The following is a 25,188-nucleotide window of genomic DNA, read 5'->3' as shown; positions in this document are numbered from 1 at the left end:
TCTGCTATCAGCAGCGGTGTAGGATTTAGGTGTTCCTGTAGGATAGCAACAATTTCGTTAAAACTCTTCGCCTTCAGTTTGGCTGGAGTAATCAGGTCCCACAATAGGCCGTACGTTCTTGCGCCCATTAAATTTAGCAATACCGATGCCTTTTTCTCATCGGCTATTTCATTTCCCTCGCAATATACCTCGACTCTTTCCACATACGTGGTCCAGTCTTCTATTGCATTATCGAAGTCAGTGATATCGCCAGTCTTTGGCATCTTGAAAATCTAAGACGGCGCCTCCCGTGCTTTGCCTTCATTCCCGATGGATCAAAATGGCGCCTCCCGCACTTTTCCTTCTTCCCCGCCGAGTTAAGATGGCGCCTCCTGCGCTTTCCCGCCGCTGCCGCTGCTGCCAACGCTGTTGCTGGCAATTATATTTATTTTACTACCCTGTAATGGCGACGCCCTATGGTCTTCGCGCCTCCCCGATCGCTGCTGCCAACGCCGCTCTCCGCAGTATTTTTATTTTTCTATCGCGCTTCAATATTTGCTCCGTTAATCGAAGAACCGTTCCCGTCGTGGAGCGGACCCTCTGGGACACTTCCCTCCCTCTTCTTAGGTCCGAACGCTGCCCGGCTTCGAAGCACCAGCCGCGCCCTGTGTGCTCCACCCTCTCTCTCTCTCTTTGCTTCCCGACTCGCTGCCCAGCCCCGTTGCAGAGCCACCCGATCGAGCTCTAGCCCGCCGCAGCCCAGGAAGGATCAGTGCACTACCTGCCACCAGCCCGATTAGCTGGGAAACCACAGACTGGAGAACCAAGCCTGGCTCTCGACAGTATCTCCTGCAACTTTTCAATTCGATGATTTGGAGGGCAGTTGCCCACGGTCGACGCCCGTTTCTCGAGTTTCTTTGGATTATTTTTTTTTTCTTTCTTCTGGCTTCGACCTTCAATAACGTCCTCTGAGGTGCTGCCGAGTTGCAGGTAAGTTCGTTTCTTACTCGTCGCCAGTATTATGCCTGTGTATAATTGAGACACGGACTGCAGGAGTTGATTATAACAAGTCTTTACTGAATGGAGACAACCTGGAAACTGAAACTACAGAAGCCTGCTAGGGCCTTTTATACAGGGGTGGTCACTGCCGGTATTGCAGTCTGAGACCAGTTATTCCCTTAAAGGTACATACACAACAATGATCACATTTGATTTTGTGTCTCAAGAAAACATTTAGAGTCATAGAGTCATAGAGTTTTACAGCAGAGAAAGAGGCCCTTCGGCTGATCGTGTCTGCGCCGCCCATCCCTCCCTGTCCAGTCTAATCCCATTTTCCAGCATTTGGTCCATAGCCTTGTATGCAATGGCATTTCAAGTGCTCATCCAAATGCTTCTTGAATGTTGTGAGGGTTCCTGCCTCTACCACCCTTTCAGGCAGTGAGTTCCAGCTTCCAACCACCCTCTGGGTGAAAAAGTTCCTCCTCAAATCCCCCCTAAATCTCCTGCCCCTTACCCTGAATCTATGCCCCCTTGTTATTGACCCCCCTACTAAGGGGAAAAGTTCCTCTTTATCTACCCTATCTATGCCCCTCATCATTTTGTACACCTCAATCAGGTCCCCCCTCAGCCTCCTTTGCTCCAAGGAAAACAACCCCAGCCTGTTGAGTCTTTCTTCATAGCTGAGGCGCTCCATCCCAGGTAACATCCTGGTGAATCTTCTCTGCACCCTCTCCAAAGCAATCACATCCTTCCTATAGTTAGGCGACCAGAACTGCACACAGTACTCCAGCTGTGGCCTCACCAGCGTTTTGTACAGCTCCATCATAACCTCCCTGCTCTTATATTCTATGCCTCTGCTAATGAAGGCAAGTATCCCATAAGCCTTTTTAACCACCTTATCTACCTGTTCCGCTGCCTTCAGGGATCTATGTACATGCACACCAAGATCCCTCTGACCCTCTGTACTTCCTAGGGTCCTACCACTCATTGTGTATTCCCTTGCCTTATTTGTCCGTCCAAAATGCATCACCTCGCACTTTTCCGGGTTAAATTCCATTTGCCACTTTTCCGCCCATCTGACCAACCCGTTAATATCGTCCTGTAGCCTGAGGCTTTCCTCCTCGCAATTTACCACCCCACCAATTTTCGTGTCATCCGCGAACTTACTGATCATACCCTTTACATTCTCATCCAAATCATTAATGTAGATCACAAACAGCAAGGGACCCAGCACCGATCCCTGAGGTACCCCACTGGACACAGGCTTCCAGTCACAAAAGCAACCTTCGACCATCACCCTCTGCCTCCTGCCACTCAGCCAGTTTAGGATCCAACGCGCCAAGGCCCCCTGGATCCCATGGCCTCTTACCTTCTTGACCAGTCTCCTATGCGGGACCTTGTCAAAGGCTTTACTGAAGTCCATGTAAACCACATCCACAGCATTTCCCTCATCCACACACCTAGTCACCCCCTCGAAAAATTCAATCAGATTGGTCAGACATGATTTACCCTTGACAAAGCCATGCTGACTATCCCCGATTAATCCTTGCCTCTCCAAGTGGAGACTAATTTTGTCCCTCAGAATTTTTTCCAATAATTTCCCTACCACAGATGTTAGGCTCACTGGCCTGTAATTCCCTGGTTTATCCCTGCTACCCTTCTTGAATAATGGTACTACGTTAGCTGTTCTCCAGTCCTCTGGTACATCCCCTGTGGCCAGAGAGGTTCTGAAAATGTGTGTCAGAGCCCCTGCAATCTCCTCCTTTGCCTCGCACAACAGCCTGGGATACATCTCGTCCGGGCCTGGGGATTTATCCACTTTTTGGCCTGCTAAAACCGCTAGTACCTCCTCCCTCTCGATGCTAATATGTTCAAGTATGTCACAGTCCCCTTGCCTGACTTCTATGTCTACATCGTCTTTCTCCATAGTGAACACTGAGGCAAAAAATTCATTTAAAACCCCATCTACTTCATCTGGCTCTACACACAGCTTGCCACTTTGGTCCCTAATGGGCCCTACCCTTTCCCTGGTTATCCTCTTGCCCTTAATATACTTATAAAACATCTTAGGATTTTCCTTTATTTTGCTCGCCAGTGTTATTTCATGGCCCCTCCTCGCCCTCCTAATTTCCTTTTTAAGTATGCCCCTGCACCTCTTATACTCCTCTAGGGCTTCCACCGTCTTTTGTCTTTTGTAACTGCCAAAAGCCCCCCTTTTTTTCCTAATGCATTTTTGTATATCCTTTGTCATCCAAGGTTCGTGTTTTATCAATGAGGAAAAATTCTTCCACGTTAAGAAATTTTATTCAAATTTAACTCCAGTTCCCAATTCGATCTTTAATCTTATCGATAAATATCCTGCTCCTATTTCTTATGTTCTTATGTTCTTATGTTCGTAGCGAGAGGGTTTGAGTACAGGAACAAGGATGTCTTGCTGCTGTTGTACAGGGCCTTGGTGAGACCACATCTTGAGTATTGTGTGCAGTTTTGGTCGCCTTATCTGAGGAAGGATGTTCTTGCCATGGAGGGACTGCAGTGAAGATTCACCAGGCTGATACCTGGGATGGCAGGAATGACGTATGAGGAGATTGGGTCGCTGGAGTTTAGAAGAATGAGAGGGGATCTCATTGAAACTTATAAAATTCTAACAGCACTAGACAGACTAGATGCAGGAAGGATGTTCCCGATGGTCGGGGAGTCCAGAACCAGGGGTCACAGTCTAAAGATAAGGGGTAAGCCATTTAGGACAGAGATGAGGAGGAATTTCTTCACCCAGAGAGTGGTGAACCTGTGGAATTCTCTACCACAGAAGGCAGTAGAGGCCAATTTATTAAATACATTCAAGAAGGAGTTGGATATATTTCTTAAGGCTAAAGGGATCAAGGGATATGGAGAGAAGGCAGGGACAGGGTACTGAATTTGGATGATCAGCCATGATCTCATTGAATGGCGGAGCAGGCTTGAGGGGCCGAATGGCCTCCTGCTCCTATCTTCTATGTTTCTATGATAGTTTGCGGCCCACTTCACCACTCAGCCCACAACTGAGCTCACTCGTCTCAGGCAGCTCAAACCTCAGTGCTGTTCCTCGGTGGCTGATACCCCAAAACATTGACATTCCTCCATTCAGATAATGCGGTAAAAAAAACTCACAGTGAAACACCACACCTGGACACATGGTCATTCGCTCTCATTCAGTGTGGAAGGCTTTTTAGTAACATTCTCTATTTTTTTTATAGAGAACTTAAGGTGAAGGACCTACAAAGTTTAAAAATGAAAGAGAAGGCAAGGATAATCAATAAGTGGCGATCCCATCAAAATCTCCTAACTCTCTTTAAAGCTCAGACCATCCAGGCCATGGATACTGCTGCCACACCTGGGCACCGAGGACAGTCCTCTCAACACAGAGGTTTTTCAGTAACTGTACAGTTGTGCCATGTGGTAATATCTTTTCACTTGTTACCGTAGAATTATGAAGAGATAGGAATCTCAATCCTCCAATATGTTGCAACAAATGTTACTGGAACGGATGTGATGGCTGTAGTAAAGAGCGGCCTGGAAATTTTTAAAAAATATGCAGTTTTTTTTAATGATGCAGGTACATTAGATGCTCCTCCAATGTAACAACACAGAATGTAAAGCAAGCCTTTGCAGCTGGACCTGTTTTATTTGGAAACTCCTGTAGAGATAGACACACTTCCATGTTTGGCAATCCAGGTGGTTGGGCTGGGATTCTGCCTGGTGGAGCCCTCCAACTCTCACCGCTCCTAGAGTTTGGGGGAGGGGATCAATGGGAGGGCTCCTCAATTGCGTGGGACTATTGGGCGGATGGCCCAATTGAGGTGTTTCATTGGTGCCCACTTTTCCTGTGCGACCAGAATCTGTGGCAGTCGCCCCACATGGAGGGGTGGGATGCCAAGCCACTGCCAAGGAGGGCAGGACCCATTTTTATTATTATTAGTTCTCGGGATGTGGACGACTCTGGCAAGGCTGGTACTTATAGCCCATCCCTAGTTTCCATGAACTGTGTGGCTTTGCTGGGCCATTTTGAAGGGAAGTCAACCACATTGGTGTGGGACTGGACTCACATGTAGACCGGATCGGGTACCACCAGCAGACTTGCTTCCCTAAAGAACATGAGTGAACCAGTTGGGGTGTTATGACATTCCAATAGCTTCATGGTCACCGGGAGAAGTGGTACAGACAGAATCCCTTTGCATTGATCTGAGGAAAAGCAAAGGATCGGAGACATGGTTGGGGCACATTACAAACTGGAGTGGAAAGAAAATGGAGGGTGAAATTTGGAGACAAGTTAGAGAGGCGTATATTAATAGTAATGTTAAAGTTGTGGGAAACAGTGATGACTTTGGGTTCAGTGTAAGCATAGAAAAGGGGAAAGAAAAGTCAAGAGCAAGGGCACTTTACCGGAAAAGATACGATAACAAGGTAAAAAAGAATCTCACCAGATGAAATAGGAGAAAAGTTGGCAAATAGAACCATGAATTAGCAATGAAACATATTTGAACAGGAGATGGAAGGGTTACAAATCAGGAATATCCCCCAAGTTTAGAATAAAAGGTGTATATCAATGACTGGGGCTCCACGGATGAATAGGGAGATAAAATCAAATTATCAACAAAAGTAGAAGCATTTTGCACATAGGACAGAAAATGACAATGAAAACCAGGACTAATATAAAGAATATATGAAAGGTAAAAAAAAAGATTAGAAAGGTGATGGAAGGTTATGAGAGGAAATTATCAAAAGACATAAAAGGCAATAAAAAGGCTTTTTTTCAGCAAATTAGTGGAATCCCTGCCGAGGCACTAAAGCATGGCAGAGAAGCACTACTGGCGTGAATTCATGAACTCATTTCTCTTATGTGGAAGGAGGAGAGCATGCCAGGGGATCTCAGAGATGCCATAATTGTGACTATCTTCAAGAAAGGTGACAAGTCCGATTGCGGTAATTACAGAGGAGTTTCCCTGCTGTCTGCCACAGGGAAAGTCATCGCAAGAATCCTCCTCAATCGCGTTCTCACAGTGTCTGAAGAGCTCCTCTCAGAGTCGCAATGCGGATTCTGCCCACTAAGGGGCACAATGGACATGATCTTCACCGCACGTCAATTACAAGAGAAATGCAGGGAACAGCACCAACCACTGTACATGGCCTTCTTTGATCTCACAAAGGCCTTCGACACTGTCAACCGTGAGGGATTATGGAGTGTCCTCCTCAAATTCGGCTGCCCTCAAAAGTTTGTCACCATCCTCCGCCTACTTCACGATGTCATGCAAGCCGTGATCCTGACCAACGGTTCCACCACAGACCCAATTCACATACGAACCGGGGTCAAGCAAGGCTGTGTCATCACACCAATGCTATTCTCGATCTTCCTTGCTGCAATGCTCCATCTCCATCTCACCCTCAGTGAGCTCCCCGCTGGAGTGGAGCTAATTCACAGAACAAACGAGAAACTGTTCAACCTCCGTCGCCTCCATACCAGATCCAAGGTCGTCCCATCCTCTGTTGTCGAATTACAGTATGCAGTCAACACCTTCACTGAAGCATACGAGAGCATGGGCCTTACACTAAACATCCGTAAGACAAAGGTCCTCCACCAACCTGCCCCCGCCACACAGCACTGCCCCCTGATTATCAAAATCCATGACAAGGCCTTGGACAATGTGGACCACTTTCCATAACTCGAGAGCCTACTGTCAACAAGGGCAGATGTCGACGACGAAGTCCAACACTGCCTTCAGTGTGCCAGTGCAACCTTCGGTCGCCTGAGGAAGAGAGTGTTTGAAGACCAGAACCTCAAACCCAGCATTAAGCTCATGGTCTACAGAGCAGCAGTGATACCCGCCCTGCTGTATGCCTCAGAGACATTCGGCCCCTCGAGCCTGCTCCGCCATTCAAAGAGATCATGTCTGATCATCCAAATTCAGTACCCCGTTCCTGCCTTCTCCCCATATCCCTTGATCCCTTTAGCCTTAAGAAATATATCCAACTCCTTCTTGAATATATTTAATGAATTGGCCTCAACTGCCTTCTGTGGTAGAGAATTCCACAGGTTCACCACTCTCTGGGTGAAGAAATTCCTCCTCATCTCTGTCCTAAATGGCTTACCCCTTATCCTTAGACTGTGACCCCTGGTTCTGGACTCCCCGACCATCGGGAACATCCTTCCTGCATCTAGCCTGTCTAGTGCTGTTAGAATTTTATAAGTTTCAATGAGATCCCCTCTCATTCTTCTAAACTCCAGCAAGTGCAAGTCCAATCGACCCAATCTCTCCTCATACGTCATTCCTGCCATTCCAGGTATCAGCCTGGTGAATCTTCGCTGCACTCCCTCCATGACAAGAACATCCTTCCTCAGAGAAGGCGACCAAAACTGCACACAATACTCAAGATGTGGTCTCACCAAGGCCCTGTACAAATGCAGCAAGACATCCTTGTTCCTGTACTCAAACCCTCTCGCTACGAAGGCCAACATACCATTTGCCTTCTTAACCGCCTGCTGCACCTGCATGCTTACCTTCAGCGACTGGTGCACAAGGACACCCAGGTCTCGTTGCACTTCCCCTTCTCCCAATCTATTGCCATTCAGATAATAATCTGCCTTCCTGTTTTAGCGACCAAAATGGTAACCTCGCATTTATCCACGTTATATTGCATCTGCCATGCTTCTGCCCAATCACCCAACCTGTCCAAATCATACTGGAGTTTCTCGGCATCCTCCTCACAGCACACACGCCCACCCAGCTTTGTGCCGTCTGCAAATTTGGAGATATTACATCTAGTTCCCTTGTCTAGATCATTGATATATATTGTGAATAGCTGGGGCCCAAGGACCGATCCCTGCGGTACCCCACTAGTCACTGCCTGCCACTCGGAAAAAGACCCATTTATTCCAACTCTTTGCTTTCTGTCTGCCAACCAGTTCTCTATCCAAGTCAATACCTTGCCCCCAATCCCATGTGCCTTAACTTTACACGCTAATCTCTTATGCAGGACCTTTTCGAAAGCCTTTTGAAAGTCCCAATACACCACATCCACTGGGTCTCCCTTATCTATTTTACCAGTTACATCCTCAAAAAATTCCAGTAGATTAGTCAAGCACGATTTACCTTTTGTAAATCCATGTTGACTTTGTCCGATACTGTCACTGTTTTCCAAGTGCTCTGCTATTACATCTTTTATAATGGACTCTAGCATTTACCCCACTACTGATGTCAGGCTTACCAGTCTATAATTCCCCGTTTTCTCTCTACCACCTTTTTTGAATAGTGGGGTAACATTAGTTACCCTCCAATCCATGGGTACTGTTCCAGAGCCTATTGAATGTTGGAAGATGACCAGCAATGCATCTACTATTTCTAGGGCGACTTCCTTAAGTACCCTAGGATGTAGATTATCAGGCCCTGGGGATTTATCGGCCTTCAATCCCGTCAATTTCCCTAACACCATTTCCCTACAAATACTGATTTCTTTCAGTTCCTCCCTTTCATCAGACCCTATGCTCCCCGACATCTCTGGGAGGTTATTTGTGTCCTCCTTTGTGAAGACAGAACCAAAATATGTATTTAGTTGGTCCGCCATTTCTTTGTTCCCCATTATAAATTCCCCTGATTCTGACTGCAAGGGACCTACGCTTGACTTCACCAATCTTTTTCTCTTCACATATCTATAGAAGCTTTTACAGTCAGTTTTTATATTCCCTGCAAGCTTACTCTGATACATTATTTTCCCCTTCTTAATTAATCCCTTTGTCCTCCTTTGTTGAATCCTAAACTGCTCCCAATCCTCAGGTTTACTGCTTTTTATGGCCAATTTATATGTCCTCTCCTTGGATCTTATTCTATCCCTAATTTCCCTTGTTAGCCACGGTTGAGTCACCTTTTTTGTTTTATTTTTATGCCAAACTGGGATGAACAAATTCTGTCGTTCATCCATGCCGTCTTTGAATGTTTGCCATTGCCTATCCACCGTCGACCCTTTGAGTAACATTCCCCAATCAATCCTACCCAACTCGCGCCTCATACCATCGTAGTTTCCTTTATTTAAATTCAGCACCCTAGTCTCTGAGTCAACTACTTCACTCTCCATCTTAATGAAAAATTCTATCATATTATGATCGCTCCGACCCAAGGGGCCTCGTACAACAAGATTGCTAATTAATCCTTTCTCATTACATAATACCCAGTCTAAGATGGCCTGATCTCTAGTTGGTTCCTCGACACATTGGTCCAGGAAACCATCCCGTATACACTCCAGGAATTCCTCCTCCACAGTATTGTTACTAATTTGGTTAGCCCAATCTATATGTAAATTAAAGTCACCCATGATAACTGCTGTGCCCTTATTGCACGCTTCTCTAATTTCCCTTTTAATGACATCCCCAACCTCCGCATTACTGTTTGGAGGTCTATATACCACTCCCACTAATGTTTTCTGCCCCTTGATATTTCTCAGTTCTACCCATACAGATTCCACATCATCAGCGCTAATATCCTTCCTTACAATTGTGTTAATCCCCTCTTTTACCAGCAATGCTACCCCACCTCCTTTTCCTTTTTGCCTATCTTTCCTGAATATTGAATACCCCTGGATGTTGAGTTCCCAGCCTTGGCCACCCTGGAGCCATGTTTCCGTAATCCCAATCATATCATATTTGTTTACCTCTATTTGCGCAGCTAATTCATCCACCTTATTACGAATACTCCTCGCATTAAGACACAAAGCCTTCAGGCTTGTTTTTTTAACACTCTTAGGCCTTTTAGAATTATTATTTACTGTGGCCATGTTTGATTTAAACCGTTGATTTCTCTGACTGCCACTTTTGTTTTTCTCCTTCCTGTCTTTTGCTTTTATACTTTTTTCCTTTCCTCTGTCTCCCTGCTCAGGTTCCCAACCCTGTGCCATTTTAGTTTAAACCTTCCCCCAGAGCACTAGCAAACACTCCCCCTAGGACATCGGTCCTGGCCCTGCCCAGGTGCAAACCGTCCCACCTCCCCCAGAACCGGTTCCAATGTCCCAGGAATTTGAATCCCTCCCCCTTGCACCATTCCTCTAGCCACGTATTCATCTGAAATATCCTTCTATTTCTACTCTGACTAGTACGTGGCACTGGTAGCAATCCGGAGGTTACTACCTTTGAGGTCCTATTTTTTAATTTACCTCCTAACTCCCTATATTCAGCTTTTAGGACCTCATCCCGTTTTTTACCTATATCGTTGGTACCTATATGCACCACGACAACTGGCTGTTCACCCTCCCCTTCCAAAATGTTCTGCAGCCGCTCTGAGAAATCTTTGACCCTTGCACCAGGGAGGCAACACACCATCCTGGAGCCTCGTTTGCAGCCGGATAAACTCCTATCTATTCCCCTTACAATAGAATCCCCTATTTTTTAAATTTTTTATTCATTGATGGGATGTGGGCATCGCTGGCTGGCTAGGCCTGCATTTAGTGCCCATCCCTAATTGCCCTTGAGAAGATGGTGGTGAGCCGCCTTCTTGAACCGCTGCAGTCCATATGGTGTAGGTACACCCACAATGCTGTTAGGAAGGGAGTTCCAGGATTTTGGCCCAGTGACAGTGAAGGAACGGCGATACAGGTCCAAGTCAGGATGGTGTGTGGCTTGGAGGGGAACTTGTAGGTGGTGATGTTCCCATGCGTCTGCTGCCCTTGTCCTTCTAAGTGGTAGAGGTCGCGGGTTTGGAAGGTGCTGTTGAAGGAGCTTTGGCGAGTTGCTGCAGTGCATCTTGTAGATGGTACACACTGCAGCCACAGTGCGCCGGTGGTGGAGGGAGTGAATGTTGAAGGTGGTGGATGGAGTGCCAATTAAGCGGGCTGCTTTATCCTGAATGGTGTCGAGCTTCTTGAGTGTTGTTGGAGCTGCACTCATCCAGGCAAGTGGAGAGTATTCCATCACACTCCTGACTTGTGCCTTGTAGATGGTGGAAAGGCTTTGGGGAGTCAGGAGGTGAGACACTTGCCGCAGAATTCCCAGCCTCTGGCCTGCTCTTGTAGCCACAGTATTTATATGGCTGGTCCAGTTCAGTTTCTGATCAATGGTAACCCCCAGGATGTTGATAGTGGGGGATTCAGCGATGGTAATGCCATTGAATGTCAAGGGGAGATGGTTAGAGTCTCGCTTGTTGGAGATGGTCATTGCCTGCCACTTGTGTGGTGCGAATGTTACTTGCCACTTGTCAGCCCAAGTCTGAATGTTGTCCAGGTCTTGCTGCATATGGACACGGACTGCGTCACTATCTGACGAGTCTCAAATGGTGCTGAACAGTGTGCAATCATCAGCAAACATCCCCACTTCTGACCTTATGATGGAGGGAAGGTCATTGATGAAACAGCTGAAGATGGTTGGGCCTAGGACACTGCCCTGAGGAACTCCTGCAGTGATGTCATGTGATTGAGATGAATGACCTCCAACAACCACAGCCAACTTCCTTTGTGCTAGGTATGATTCCAACCAATGGAGAATTTTCCCCTTGATTCCCATTGACTTCAGTTTCGCTAGGGCTCCTTGATGCCACACTCGATCAAATGCTGCCTTGATGTCAAGGGCAGTCACTCTCACCTCACCTCTTGAGTTCAGCTCTTTTGTCCATGTGACTATAGCTCTACCCCTCTTTTTCCTCCCATCCTGTGCAGCAGAACCACCCCTGGTGCCAGGATTTTGGCTGCTGCTGCTTTCCCCTGATAAGCCATCCCCCCAACAGTATCCAAAGTGGTATATCTGTTTGAGAGGGGGATGGTCACAGGGGAATCCTGCACTACCTGCCTGCGCCTACTACTCTGCCTGGTGGTCACCCATTCCCTTTCTGCTTGTACAACCTTTACCTGCGTTGTGACCAACTGATTAAACGTAATATCCACGATGTCCTCAGCATCGCGAATGGTCCAGTATGTAGCCAATCGCAGCCCCAGCGCCGCAATGCGGTCTGCCAGTAGCTGCAGCTGGATACACTTCCTGCACACATGGTCGTCAGGGACACAGGCAGTGTCCCTGAGTTCCCACATAGCGTAGGAGGAGCATACCACGGGGCCGAGCTCTCCTGCCATGATTTACCCTTTAATTAATTCAAATTAAATTAAATCAAATCAATCCCACCAACTACACTACAGTTAAATGATATACTTAAGGGCCCTGGTTTACAAACAGTCCCCGCTACACCACAGACACCCTCTAAACTATAGACCACAGAGTTTAAGTTTGGAAAAAGAGAGAAATACTCACCAACCAATCGCTTACCTGCTTTCTGGTGACGTCAGACTTTGATTACTTTTTACTTCTCCCTCTCCCTCCCTCAGAGATTGGTAAACCTACCTGCTGCCGCTGCCTCTTGTAGTCGCTCCGATGCTGCCTCGCTCCACTTAGGTCCATCGCTGCTGCCGCTGTGAGGCCTACCTGCTGCCGCCGCATCTTGTAGTCACTCCGCCGCTGCCTCGCTCCACTTAGGTCCGCTGCCGCTGTGAGGCCTACCTGCTGCCGCCGCCTCTTGTAGTCGCTCCGCCACTACCTCGCTCCACTGAGGTCCGCCGCCGCTGCCGCAGTGTCAAGAATGGGCAGAAAAGTGGCAGATAGAATTTAATACAGAGAAATGTGAGGTGATGCATTTTGTCAGAGGAACTGGGAGAGGCAATATACACTTAATGGCACAATTTTAAAGAGTGTGCAGGGATAGAGGGACCTGGGAGTTAATGTGCATAGGTCCCTGAAGATGGCAGGACAGATTGAGAGAGTGGTTAACAAAGCATATGGGGGAAGAATTTGGTTGCTTAGCGCCTCCCGTTAGTGCACTAAGAGGGCACTAATGGGGCGCAAAGCAACTAACGGCTGGGCGCGGCGATGTTTGCACCGCTCGCGCAATTGACCAGACATTTTGCGGCGGCGCTAAACACTACCGCCACGATCTCCTGTGCCCGCAGATCATGATATCAGTCGAGCGTGCAACGCCCCAGACCAGATATTGAGTGGCACCCCCTGCCTTTCCGCCTGGTGCTAGCAACAACAGGTTGAGGGGAGCGTTTTGTCATCGGGAAGGGACTGGGGGGGCGCTATTTAAAGGCGGCCGCTTCCAGCCTTTTTTTGTCGGCGACATTTTTGCACCACGCATTCTGAGAGAGAGAGAGAGACACTTCTGGAGAGATTCAGCGCTGTGTGAAAGAGTTTTGGGTACTGAGCAGCACTTTGGAGGTTCATTTTGATTTGAGCTTCCTTGCATCGATTTAGAAGAGACTATGGGGGCTGCACTCTGAGCTCTTTTCCTGGGCCTCTGCATTGTTATTTCCAGCAGAATTGATGCACAGGTCTCTCCAGGCGGAGATTCAAGGCTGCAATGACCAGGGTGTGGATGGAGAGCAAGATGGACCCTCCCCTTTAAGAACTGACCGGCGCCAGTGTGTCTGTGTTCCATTGCTGACTGACATTGTGCTGCCTCTCCCTCTAACTTAACCTCACTGTATGTATTTAACTTACTTATATATGTATAACCTACCTGTTGGGGCCGTTGCCCCTTTAACTTACCTTTTAGGGCCATTGCCCCTTTAAGACGCGCCTTAGCGTGCTGACGTCATGTCACGTACAACGTAGCGTGCTGACGTCACGGCACGTACGACGTGACGTGCGTGAGGCGGCTGCCGGCCCGACTCGGCCTTCCAGAAAGGCTGCCGGCACAGCCCGGCCTAGCGTCTTTGGCCGCATCTACCAGCCGCCGGGAGCGACGCGATCTTCCGCTCCCGCGGCAAGCATCGGCTCAGCCTGGCCTCCAGCTCCCGCTCCCGACTTCGGCCTCCACGGCCAGAAACGCGACCACGCGCATCACGTGACGCCCCAAGCGCGGACAACGCTACCGAGCGTGATGAGGTCATCACGCTCCCCACAGGACTGCTACGTAGTCCTCGTGGAGCCCTCGCTGGGACACAGACCTACACCACGGTGCTCCTACAGCAGCACAGGCTCTGGGCAGTTGTATTATCCCCATGCTTGAGTCTTGGAAATTGTTTGTCTGTAAGTATTTTAGAATGCTATGGATGATTAATGTGCACTGTATGTTGTAGAAAATGTTTAGTTGTAACTTTTCTCTGCCTAGCTGATTAACTAGTAGCTGTATTTTCATACACTATGTACAGGGCTAATTTAAAGAGAATGCCTCCCAGTTTACTAAATGTACTGTGTTGCTCAGGCGTACCTAAATCTGTGTATACATATCAGTTATGCGCCTGTATACTAATGTGTGCTTCCATTTCTGTGTTGTATTTCAGTTTTACAATTAGAATCGTTCAGTAAAGCGTTACAAGAAAAGTCAAGCCTTGTGATTTTATTGGAAGATATCGAGTTGTTCGCTATCTGTCTAGCTCTGCATAGAAGCGCGTTGCGAGGGCAGAACAGTAAAAAGACAACAGCACAGCGGGCTCAAGCGCAGGAAGATACCACTCAGCTACCATGAGTCTACGCTCAGGAAAACAATATACCCTAGAGGACGTCGACCAGTCAAGCGAGAAGCATGAGCCTCTCCTAGCAAACGATGCCAAGTCACAGCCCTCTAAAGTATCCCCTAGGTCATCTCGGCGGTCCAGCAGACCGTCGTCATCGACAGCTTCTGCAGCCGCCAAAGCACGTGCCAAGGCAAAAGCTGCCCAGGCTCAATTGTCCTTCGCTGAAAAAGAAGCTGACCTTATGAAGCAGAGAGCCGACCTCGAAGCTAGTATGATGAAGCAGAAAGCTGACCTTATGAAGCAGAGAGCCGACCTCGACGCTAGTGTGATGAAGCAGAGAGCTGACCTCGACGCTAGTGTGATGAAGCAGACAGCACAGTCCTCTAAAGTATCCACTAGATCATCTCGGCAGTCCAGCAGACCGTCGTCATCGACAGCTTCTGCAGCCGCCAAAGCACGTGCCAAGGCAAAAGCTGCCCAGGCTCAATTGGCCCTTGCTGAAAAAGAAGCTAGGGTTATGAAGCAGAGAGCTGACCTCGCTGCCAGTCTCCACATTCTCCAAAGCCAGAGAGCTGCCGCTAAAGCTAAAGCCGCAGCTTATGAAGAAGGTGAGGAGAACAAAGGCGGGGAGCCCAGCCAGGAAACATATGTTCTGGGACAGCCCCTCAGTCCAGTGCAACGTACAAGTGAGTGTGTCCAACAACACTCCAAATTGTTCTCCAAGGAAACATCCAACTATCTCAACGCAGAACCAGCTACTCAACACAGTAGCAAACAGCCTGTTTTTGGAGACACTGAGCTTAAAGGAGAAGAAACAAGCAAGACTTACCTACAGAGACCTCCACAGCACTCGGCCAATCCAGCCAAGCAGTCCTCACCCGAGCCACAGGGTACACAGGACCTCGCTGGGTGCCTTATCCGCCGAGAGTTGTTGAGTTCGGGCCTTCTGGAGTTAGATGGCCGTCCTGAAAGTTGTTGGTCATGGAAAGAGCCCAACCTGAGACTACACAAGGTAGCATCGAACAGTGGACAGGTGATGGAAGCCTTCCCTGCAGAGGACCGTGCCAAGGATCTGAAGGATTTGCACCTTGGAGTGGATCCTCCCCCCCTTCAACGGAGCCTGGGGCTCTCCTGGAACCTGGAAACAGACAGCGTCACATTCCTGGTGTCCCGTGAAGAAAGGCCATTCACACGGAGAGACATCCTGTCCACAGTCAACAGTTTGTACGACCCTTTGGGGTTCGTAGCTCCCATAACAATGCAAGGAAAAGCATTTGTACGGGAACTCTCATCGGATCAGAGTGAGTGGGATGCTCCACTCCTCCCTGAAAAAGAAGCAAAATGGAACCTACAGTTGATCAGAGACAAGATTGACATCGATGTGGGCGCCGTCAAGTTCTTCACGGACAGCAAGATTGTACTTGGTTACATCCACAACTCCACAAGAAGGTTTTACGTGTATGTTTCCAACTGGGTGACTCGTATCAGACGATCCACTCACCCTGACCAGTGGTGCTATGTCCCCACGGACCTGAACCCTGCAGACCATGCTACCAGGTCTATACCAGCAGCACACCTACAGCAAAGCAGTTGGTTCTCGGGCCCCTCTTTCCTGTCTAATGTCAACACAGAGGAGACTCCTGAGTCCAATCCCTTCACCCTTGTGGAGCCTGAAGCTGATACCGAGATTCGGCCTGAAGTTACGACCCTGGTCACCAAAGCCTCAGAATCTCAGTTGGGCTCACAAAGCTTCAAGCGATTCTCAAGCTGGAGAACACTCTGCCGAACCACAGCCCGACTCATTCATGTAGCAGCATCCTTCAAGGGGAATTCGGACAACATAGAACGCAAAGGATGGAAATGTTCTAAAGAAGTATCCAGCACAAGTGAGCCATCACAAGCCAAAGGTGTGATCATTCGCTCTGTCCAGCATGATGTCTTCAAGGAGGAATTCAAATGTCTTGAAGAGGGACAGACATTCCCCAAGCAAAGAGGAGAGTATTTGTCCACCCTACAGAGCCGTAGGAAATGGACAGAAGACAAGCCAAACGTCAAAGTGAGAGACGTTGTCTTGCTGAAAGACAGCCAAGCACGCAGAAATGAATGGCCAGTGGGCCTGGTTGTCAAAACTCTGCCGACCAGGGACAAGAGGGTCCGCAAGGTGGAGGTGAAGATTGTCAAGGAGGGGCCTATCAAAGTGTTTCTGAGGCCAGTCTCAGAGATCCTCCTTTCTGAAGTAACCTAGAGAACGAACTCTGAGTATGTTGCAGCCAAAGGACGTTTTCTTCAGGTTTATTTTGTATCTGTAGTGGTACAATGGAATTGTACCAAGCGGGGAGTGTGCTGCCTCTCCCTCTAACTTAACCTCACTGTATGTATTTAACTTACTTATATATGTATAACCTACCTGTTGGGGCCGTTGCCCCTTTAACTTACCTTTTAGGGCCATTGCCCCTTTAAGACGCGCCTTAGCGTGCTGACGTCACGTCACGTACAACGTAGCGTGCTGACGTCACGGCACGTACGACGTGACGTGCGTGAGGCGGCTGCCGGCCCGACTCGGCCTTCCAGAAAGGCTGCCGGCACAGCCCGGCCTAGCGTCTTTGGCCGCATCTACCAGCCGCCGGGAGCGACGCGATCTTCCGCTCCCGCGGCAAGCATCGGCTCAGCCTGGCCTCCAGCTCCCGCTCCCGACTTCGGCCTCCACGGCCAGAAACGCGACCACGCGCATCACGTGACGCCCCAAGCGCGGACAACGCTACCGAGCGTGATGAGGTCATCACGCTCCCCACAGGACTGCTACGTAGTCCTCGTGGAGCCCTCGCTGGGACACAGACCTACACCACGGTGCTCCTACAGCAGCACAGGCTCTGGGCAGTTGTATTATCCCCATGCTTGAGTCTTGGAAATTGTTTGTCTGTAAGTATTTTAGAATGCTATGGATGATTAATGTGCACTGTATGTTGTAGAAAATGTTTAGTTGTAACTTTTCTCTGCCTAGCTGATTAACTAGTAGCTGTATTTTCATACACTATGTACAGGGCTAATTTAAAGAGAATGCCTCCCAGTTTACTAAATGTACTGTGTTGCTCAGGCGTACCTAAATCTGTGTATACATATCAGTTATGCGCCTGTATACTAATGTGTGCTTCCATTTCTGTGTTGTATTTCAGTTTTACAATTAGAATCGTTCAGTAAAGCGTTACAAGAAAAGTCAAGCCTTGTGATTTTATTGGAAGATATCGAGTTGTTCGCTATCTGTCTAGCTCTGCATAGAAGCGCGTTGCGAGGGCAGAACAGACATCACCTGAGCTTCACCAGCGCTCTGAGCTAATGCCTCGCTCCTCAGCGTTAGCGCCTTAAGAGAGGTGTGCAGCGCCTGATTTAGCGCTCCAATCACCTCCAGGGGCGATAGAAGCCAAGTTTGCAGTCGGAGGTGATAATTAGCGCCAGGCGCTAAACTTTGCACCCGGCCGATAATCGCGCCCCAAATGGGGCGATACCGAATTTCTCCCCCAAGGGATCTTGGGCTTCATAAATAGAGGTATTGAGTACAAAAGTAGAGAAGTTATGCTGAACTTTTATAAAGTGCTGGTTAGGCCACAACTGGAATATTGCTTCCAGTTCTGGTCACCACATTTATGGAAGGGTGTGAAGGCCCTTGAGAGGGTGCAGAGGAAATTTACCAGAATGGTTCCGTGAATGGGGGATCTTAGCTACAAGGACAGGTTGGAGAAGTTGGATTTATTTTCATTAGAGCAAAGGAGGTTGAGGGATGATTTGATTGAGGTGTACAAGATTATGATGGGTTTGGATAGGCTAGACGGGGAAAGGCTGTTCCCACTAGCTGATGGTACAAGGACTAGGGGGACACAGATTTAAGGTTTTGCGCAAGAGATACAGGGGTGACATGAAGAAAAACTTTTTTATGCAGCAAGTGGTGATGACCTGGAATTCGCTGCCGACGGAAGAGGTGGAAGCAGAGACACTCAGGCCTAGAAATTCGGTTGTTTGCGCCAGCGGTTAGCGCCTAAAGAGACCGAGAATTGGGGCGTTACCCAATGTTGGGGCGGGCACAATGAAGATAGCGACAACTCCCATATTGACTATACATTTAACGCCTGCACTAAGTGTTTGCGCGCGCCCGCGAGCGCAAGCAGATCATGACGTCATTTCAGTGTGCAACGCCTTTTAGGGGCACCTGAGCGGATATTGGGTGGTGCCCGGAGCCTTTACGCCTAGCGCTATTAGTGACAGTTCGAAGGAGCGTTAGCAGGCCCTTCTCGGAGTCGGGGGGCGCTATTTAAAGGGGACAGCTCTAGTATAGAAGCTTCAGCCACTTGGCCTGTTCATTGCGATCGTTGGTGGAGAGAGTTGGCGAGCTATTGTGGAGCAGAGTTTTTGGAATTTAGTATTAGAGTACTTGGGACCTCCAAACCTGTCCGGAGCAGTTGGAGCACTAGACCTAACAGCCTTTTGACCAACTGGCATCGGAATGGGAGATGGTTTGGAGGGCGACCGCCTCATGGCCGAACACTATGAAGGGGCAGAGAGATGGCGGGAGGGAGGGCCGGGATTGGCCAGAAGGAGGAGGGGCAATGGAGGTCGGCCAATCCGAGGGTATGCTGCGAGGGTCTTTAGGCAGCAGGTGTCATACCTTGACATCTCGGAGGAGCAGTGTGTGCGAAGGCTCCGAATTGGGAGGGACATTGTTACTGAGCTGTGCCACCTGCTTGCTGAGGATCTGCAGCCGCGTCTACGGTGCAGGACCTCTCTGTCGGTGGCCGTTAAACTGACTGTTGCCCTCAATTTTTATGGCAACGGATCCTTTCAGTCAGCCATTGGGGACATTGCGAATATCTCTCAGGTTGCAGTCCACTGTTGCATCCGGCAAGTTACAGCTGCCCTTTATAGGCGAGGGCATCAATTCATCACCTTCCCTCTGGCCCTGGAGAAGCAGACGGAGTGCGCGCAGGGCTTCGCTGCTATTGTGGACTTCCCCATGGTGCAGGGGGTGATTGACTGTACACACGTGGCTTTGAGGGCGCCATTCCAGAATCCTGAGGACTTCCGCAGCCGCAAGGGTCTCCACTCCCTCAACGTGCAGCTGGTCTGTGACCACCGCCAAATCATCATGGCAGTCAACGCCCAATTCCCAGGGAGCAGCCACGATGCCTTTATCCTGCGGTAGACCTCAGTTTGTGACATTTTTGAGGGGCTGGCTCGACCACAAGGCTGACTTATTGGGGACAAGGGCTATCCTCTCTGCCCATGGCTGATGACACCACTCCGTGTGTCCGCCACCCCAGCAGAAGAGCTGTTCAACAGCAGCCATCAGGCGACCAGGAACATTGTAGAGCACACTATTGGTGTGCTCAAAAAGCATTTCCGATGTCTTGACCATTTGGGGGGAGCCCTGCAGTACTCGCCGGAGCAAGTGGGTCACATCGTCATCGTCTGCTGCATGCTCCACAACTTGGCGATTCGATGCACCCAGCCAAGTCCAGCTGTCCCTCAACGACCAGCAGAGCAGGCGGTCGAGGAGGAGGAGGAGGAGGAAGAGCAGGCGGAGGAGGAGGAGGAGCATGCGGAGGAGGAGGAGGAGGAGGAGGAGGAGAAGGAGGAAGATGGAAGGGCTCCTGAAAGTGGAAGGGCCATCCGTCAGAGGCTCATGAGGACTCATTTCGAGGCCCCTCTGGCGGAATGATGAGTGTCTTTACTCCTGCGCACTTTGGATGTTTGAAAGCCTCTTAAGGCCAGCATCACTGTAATTCGTCATGTGCACCATAGCACATTAAAACTTCTCTTTATTGTCACAAAAGTCTTTCATTGCAGCAAAACAACGTCATGTCAACAGAAACCATAACTAACAAAATAACAGTTAACTCTTCGGCAAAGCCGCAAAACTAAACAAACCATTTCCAACAATTACAACAGGTGAGGGTGTCCTTGAATTTGGCCAAGGAAATGTCTCAGCACCTCCCTCTACTGCTGGCCCCTTGATGGAGAACGACTTCTCTTTCGCGGTTGGCCCCTTCCCTCCCTGCTGCTCCTACGTAATTGAACCCCAGTGGCGGGGTGAAGGCTGGGGGATGCCTGCTGTCTGTGTGGAAGTGCAGAAGCCCCTGAGGGACGGCCTGGCTGACCTCTGGGTTTGGAGGGTGCGGACGCAGGATGCTTGATCTGAGCATGGCTGGAAGCAGTGTGCCCTGCAGGTGGTGACAGCTGCACTGCAGACGTACCAGCGCTGGCATGTGCAATGGTCACCTGCCGAGAGAGGACACCTGCACCATGGTTGGATGACACACTGGCTCTCTGAGGGGACCGGCTCGGCTCATCCGCCACAATCGCATGCTCCACTGATTCCTGGCCTTGTATGGGACTGGAAGGGCCCGGGGTGATCCTAGCTGATGCAGATAGGGTGGCTGCAGTGAGAGTTCGCGTTGCCTCAATCTGGGTGTGGACGAGGCCAGCAAGTGACTGCATGGCAGCAATGAGGACCTGTGAGCCAGGTGCCAGTGCTTCGGAGAAGCCCTGGACAGTTCTTTCCATTGCTTCGGACAAGGCCGGTGCCGACCGCTCCACTGCCTCGGACAAGCCCTGGACAGACCTTTCCAGGGATTGTCCGAGGCCCTGAACAGTCCTTTCCATAGCGGCCTCGAAGCCCTGGACAGTCCTCTCCATTGTTGGCCCGAAGCCCTGGACAGTCCTCTCCATTGTTGCCCCGAAGCCCTCGAGAGTCCTCTCCATTGTTGGCCCGAAGCCCTGGACAGTCCTCTCCATTGTTGCCCCGAAGCCCTCGAAAATCCTGTCCATTGTTGCCCCGAAGCCCTGGAGAGTCCTGTCCATTGTTGCCCCGAAGCCCTGGAGAGTCCTCTCCATTGTTGCCTCGTGTATCTATTGACTGAGGCATCCTCCCCACTGCAGCCATCAGCTCAGTGTGCCTGAGCCGGGCCTGGGTGCTCATTTCAGCCAGGTGACGCACCTCCTCTGCACTCTGTGCAGCAGTCATCACTACCTGCCTTGCCCTCCGGGGAGACGGTGGCCGAACTTGCCTATCCTCCTTGCGTTGCTGCATGCTGCTTGTTCCGGCAACTGGCTGATCCTCAGAGCAGCCCCCCTCCCCTCCAGGGAACTACTATCCCCAGTCTGTAGATGTGTATGCTCCCCTGAGATTGGAACGGATGGTCCGGCTTCCTCCTGATCCTCGCCTCCGGAGGCACTGGCACTGGCAACTTCAGGGCGTTGAGCCCGAGTTGGTGATGCATTATCTGAAAGCAGGGAGGTGGAAGAGTGGCTTTAGCAAAAGGACAGGTTGGCGGAAAGGCATGCCAGATTGCGGCAAGGCTCTGACATGGCTGCACACTGAGGAAGCATGCTGGCGGGGGGACCAAGTGGAAGGAAACAGCTGAAAAAGGAGAGAGCCTTACCCTCGCTGTCGGAAATGGGGTTGGCAGCTGCAGTGGTAACAGGACCAGACAGACGTCCTCCAAGAATCTGGTGCACTCTCTCCTCGAGATCCGTCAGAGTGACGACTTGTGGAGGCCCGCCACCGGTTCGAGTCTGGTCCTTTCGCCTTGCCGCCAGCTTGGACTGCAGGGGAAAGAAGGGGAAGTTCTGTAACATGATGCCTTGAGAGATCATCTCATGCCCCCCATGGTGCAAGAGCCCTTACATGAGGCCTTGAGAGATCATCTCATGCCCCGCATGGTGCAAGAGCCCTTACATGAGTCCTTGAGAGATCATCGCATGCCCCCCATGGTGCAAGAGCCCTTACATGAGGCCTTGAGAGATCATTGCATGCCCCACATGGTGCAAGAGCCCTTACATGAGGCCTCGAGAGATCATCTCATGCTCCCCATGGTGCAAGAGCTCTTACATGAGGCCTTGAGAGATCATCTCATGCCCCCCATGGTGCAAGAGCCCTTACATGAGGCCTTGAGAGATCATCTCATGCCCCCCATGGTGCAAGAGCCCTTACATGAGGCCTTGAGAGATCATCGCATGCCCCCCATGGTGCAAGAGCCCTTACATGAGGCCTTGAGAGATCATTGCATGCCCCACATGGTGCAAGAGCCCTTACATGAGGCCTTGAGAGATCATCGCATGCCCCCCATGGTGCAAGGGCCCTTACATGTGGCCTTGAGTGAAATGTCCATGTGTGTGCCCAGAAAGGGCCATGGGTGCTTGCTGACAGATGGCCATTGGGGCATCATGGCAACAGGGTGCTCGAAGTCAGGTGCAGATGGAGGGAATCAGAAGTTTGCATAACCAACACTCACCCTAACGACCCGAGTGAGATCGTTGAATTTCTTCCTGCACTAAACAGGGGTCCTGGTCGCCAAGCTGTTGGAGTTGACCCTCAGAGAAACCTCCCTCCAAGATCGCCGGTAAGCCTTTTGATTCGGCCTCTTGCCATTGTCAGGATACAGAACATCTCGACGGCGCTCAACTGCAGACACCAACTGGTCCAGAGCCTCAGTGCTGAAACGCTCTGCTCTCTGTCTCACCTTCTCCATTCTGACCAAGTTTCTTGCGCCAGAGAAGGGCGAGCGCCGATTCTGAGGCCTACAGGGCGTTGAGTGTGGCAGCTCAGGCTGACTGACCCACCCCTTTAAGAGCCGGCCGGCGCCTGGAAGTCTCGTGGTTTCCGGTAATTGAGATCACCTGCACTGCGCCCGTCCGCGCCGATATTGGGTAGCGCCTGAACTTTTGCGCCTTAGGAGCCCCGTGCAACGTCTGAGTTCGCGCCTCAATCCCCTTTGGGGGCGATGCAACCCAATATCTCGCCAGGCAGCGATAAGTTTCGTCTGGCTATAAACTTTGCGCAGCGCCAGTTCTAACGCCTCAAGCGGGGCTATACCCAATTTCTAGGCATCAATGTTTTCAAGGGGAGACTGGATAGGCACTGGGGAAATAAACTTGCAGAGCTACAGGGATAGAGCGCGGAAAAGGAACTGACTGAATTGCTCTACAGAGAGCTGGAACGGACTCGATGGGCCGAATGGCCTCCTTCTGTGCCGTTATGACTCTATATAGGGGGAAAAATTCGGTTGCTTTGTGCCTCCCATTAGAGGGCACTAATGGGGTGCAAAGCAACTAGCGCCCGGGTGCGGCGATGTTTGCGCCGCTCGCGAAATTGACCAGACATTTTGCGGCGGTGCTGAACACTACCGGCACGATCTCCTGCGTCTGCAAATCGTGATGTCAGTCGAGAGTGCAACGCCCTGGTAGCGCCCCAGACGGGATATTGAGTGGTGCCCCCTGTTTTACTGCCTGCTGGTAGCAACAACAGTTTGAAGGGAGCATTTTGCAGTCGGGAAGGGACTGGGGAAGCGCTATTTAAAGGCGACCGCTTCCTGCCTTTTTTTCTCAGCGACACTTTTGCACCACGCATTCTGAGAGAGAGAGAGAAACTTCTGGAGAGATTCAACACTGTGTGAAGGAGTTTTGGGTACTGAGCAGCACTTTGCAGGTTCATTTTGATTTGACCTTCCTTGCATCGATTTAGAAGAGACTGTGGGGGCTGCACTCTGAGCTCTTTCCCTGGGCCTCTCCATTGTTCTTTCCAGCAGAATTGATGTACAGGTCAAGATTCAAGGCTGCAATGAGCAGGGTGTGGATATCGAGCAAGATCGACCCTCCCCTTTAAGAACTGGCCGGCGCCATTGTGTCTGTGTTCCATTGCTGACTGACATCACATCAGCTTCGCCAGCGTTCTGAGGTAGCGCCTTGCTCCTCGGCATTTGCGCCTTAAGAGAGGTGTGTAGCACCTGATTTAGCGCTCTAATCACCTCCAGGGGTGATAGAAGCCAAGTTTTCAGTCTTGTGGAGAGTATTCCATCACACTCCTGACTTGTGCCTTGTAGATGGTGGAAAGGCTTTGGGGAGTCATGAGGTGAGACACACGCCACAAAATACCTAGCCTCTGACCTGCTCTTGTAGCCATAGTATTTATGTGGCTGGGCCAGTTAAGTTTCTAGTCAATGGTGACCCCCAGGATGTTGATGGTGGGGGATTTGGCGATGGTAATCCCATTGAATGTCATGGGGAGTTGGTTAGACATTCGCTTTTTGGAGATAGTCATTGCCTGGCACTTGTGTGGCGTGACTGTTACTTGCCACTTATCAGCCCTAGCCTGAATGTTGTCCAGGTCTTGCTGCATGCGGGCTTAGACTGCTTCATTATCTGAGGAGTTGCGAATGGAACTGAACACTGTGCAGTCATCAGTGAACATCTACACTTCTGAACTTATGATGGAGGGAAGGACGTTGATGAAGCAGCTGAAGATGGTTGGGCCTCGGACACTGTCCTGCGGAACTCCTGAAGCAATGTCCTGGGGCTAAGATGATTGACCTCCAACAACCACAGCAATCTTCCATTCAACAGTATTTACAGTAGAAGAGAATAGCATGCTGGAAATCCCAAAGAAACGAATGTTGAATCGGGGACAGGGACTCGATAAAATTAACGTAAGTAAAATAACAGTAATGAAGAAAATAATGGTATTAAAGAGTGAGAAATCCCCAGGGCCAGATGGTTTCCATCCCAGAGTTTTAAAGGAAGTAGGTGAGCACATTGCAGATGCCCTAACTATAATCTTCCAAAGTTCTCTCGATTCAGGAACGGTCCCTTTAGATTGGAAAATAGAAACATAGAAGATAGGAGCAGGAGCAGGCCATTCGGCCCCTCGAGCCTGCTCCGCCGTTTAATGAGATCATGGCTGAGCATCCAAATTCAGTACCCTGTCCC

At 49.9% G+C, this 25,188-nt stretch overlaps 2 protein-coding genes across 2 annotated transcripts in view; both read left to right on the top strand.

The window, feature by feature from the left end:
• The window catches only part of LOC147096354 (zinc-binding protein A33-like), a 261,908-nt gene that overhangs the window by 61,118 nt on the left and 175,602 nt on the right, over nt 1–25,188 (top strand). The window lies entirely within an intron of this gene.
• Nucleotides 13,448–15,692, top strand: LOC147096357 (uncharacterized). The gene is made up of 3 exons (XM_085974179.1): nt 13,448–14,008; nt 14,263–15,649; nt 15,684–15,692. Exons 2-3 carry the CDS (start codon nt 14,444–14,446, stop codon nt 15,690–15,692), a joined length of 1,215 nt encoding a protein of 404 aa, XP_085830305.1. The 5' UTR covers nt 13,448–14,008; nt 14,263–14,443.

Source organism: Somniosus microcephalus, unplaced genomic scaffold, assembly GCF_052327205.1.
Source record: "Somniosus microcephalus isolate GS21.2 unplaced genomic scaffold, FLI_Smic_1.0 unresolved_chr1, whole genome shotgun sequence".
In the NCBI taxonomy this organism is placed as follows: Eukaryota; Metazoa; Chordata; class Chondrichthyes; order Squaliformes; family Somniosidae; genus Somniosus; species Somniosus microcephalus.
Note: the sequence above shows the minus strand (reverse complement) of the source record. Positions and strands in the feature narration are given on the sequence as shown.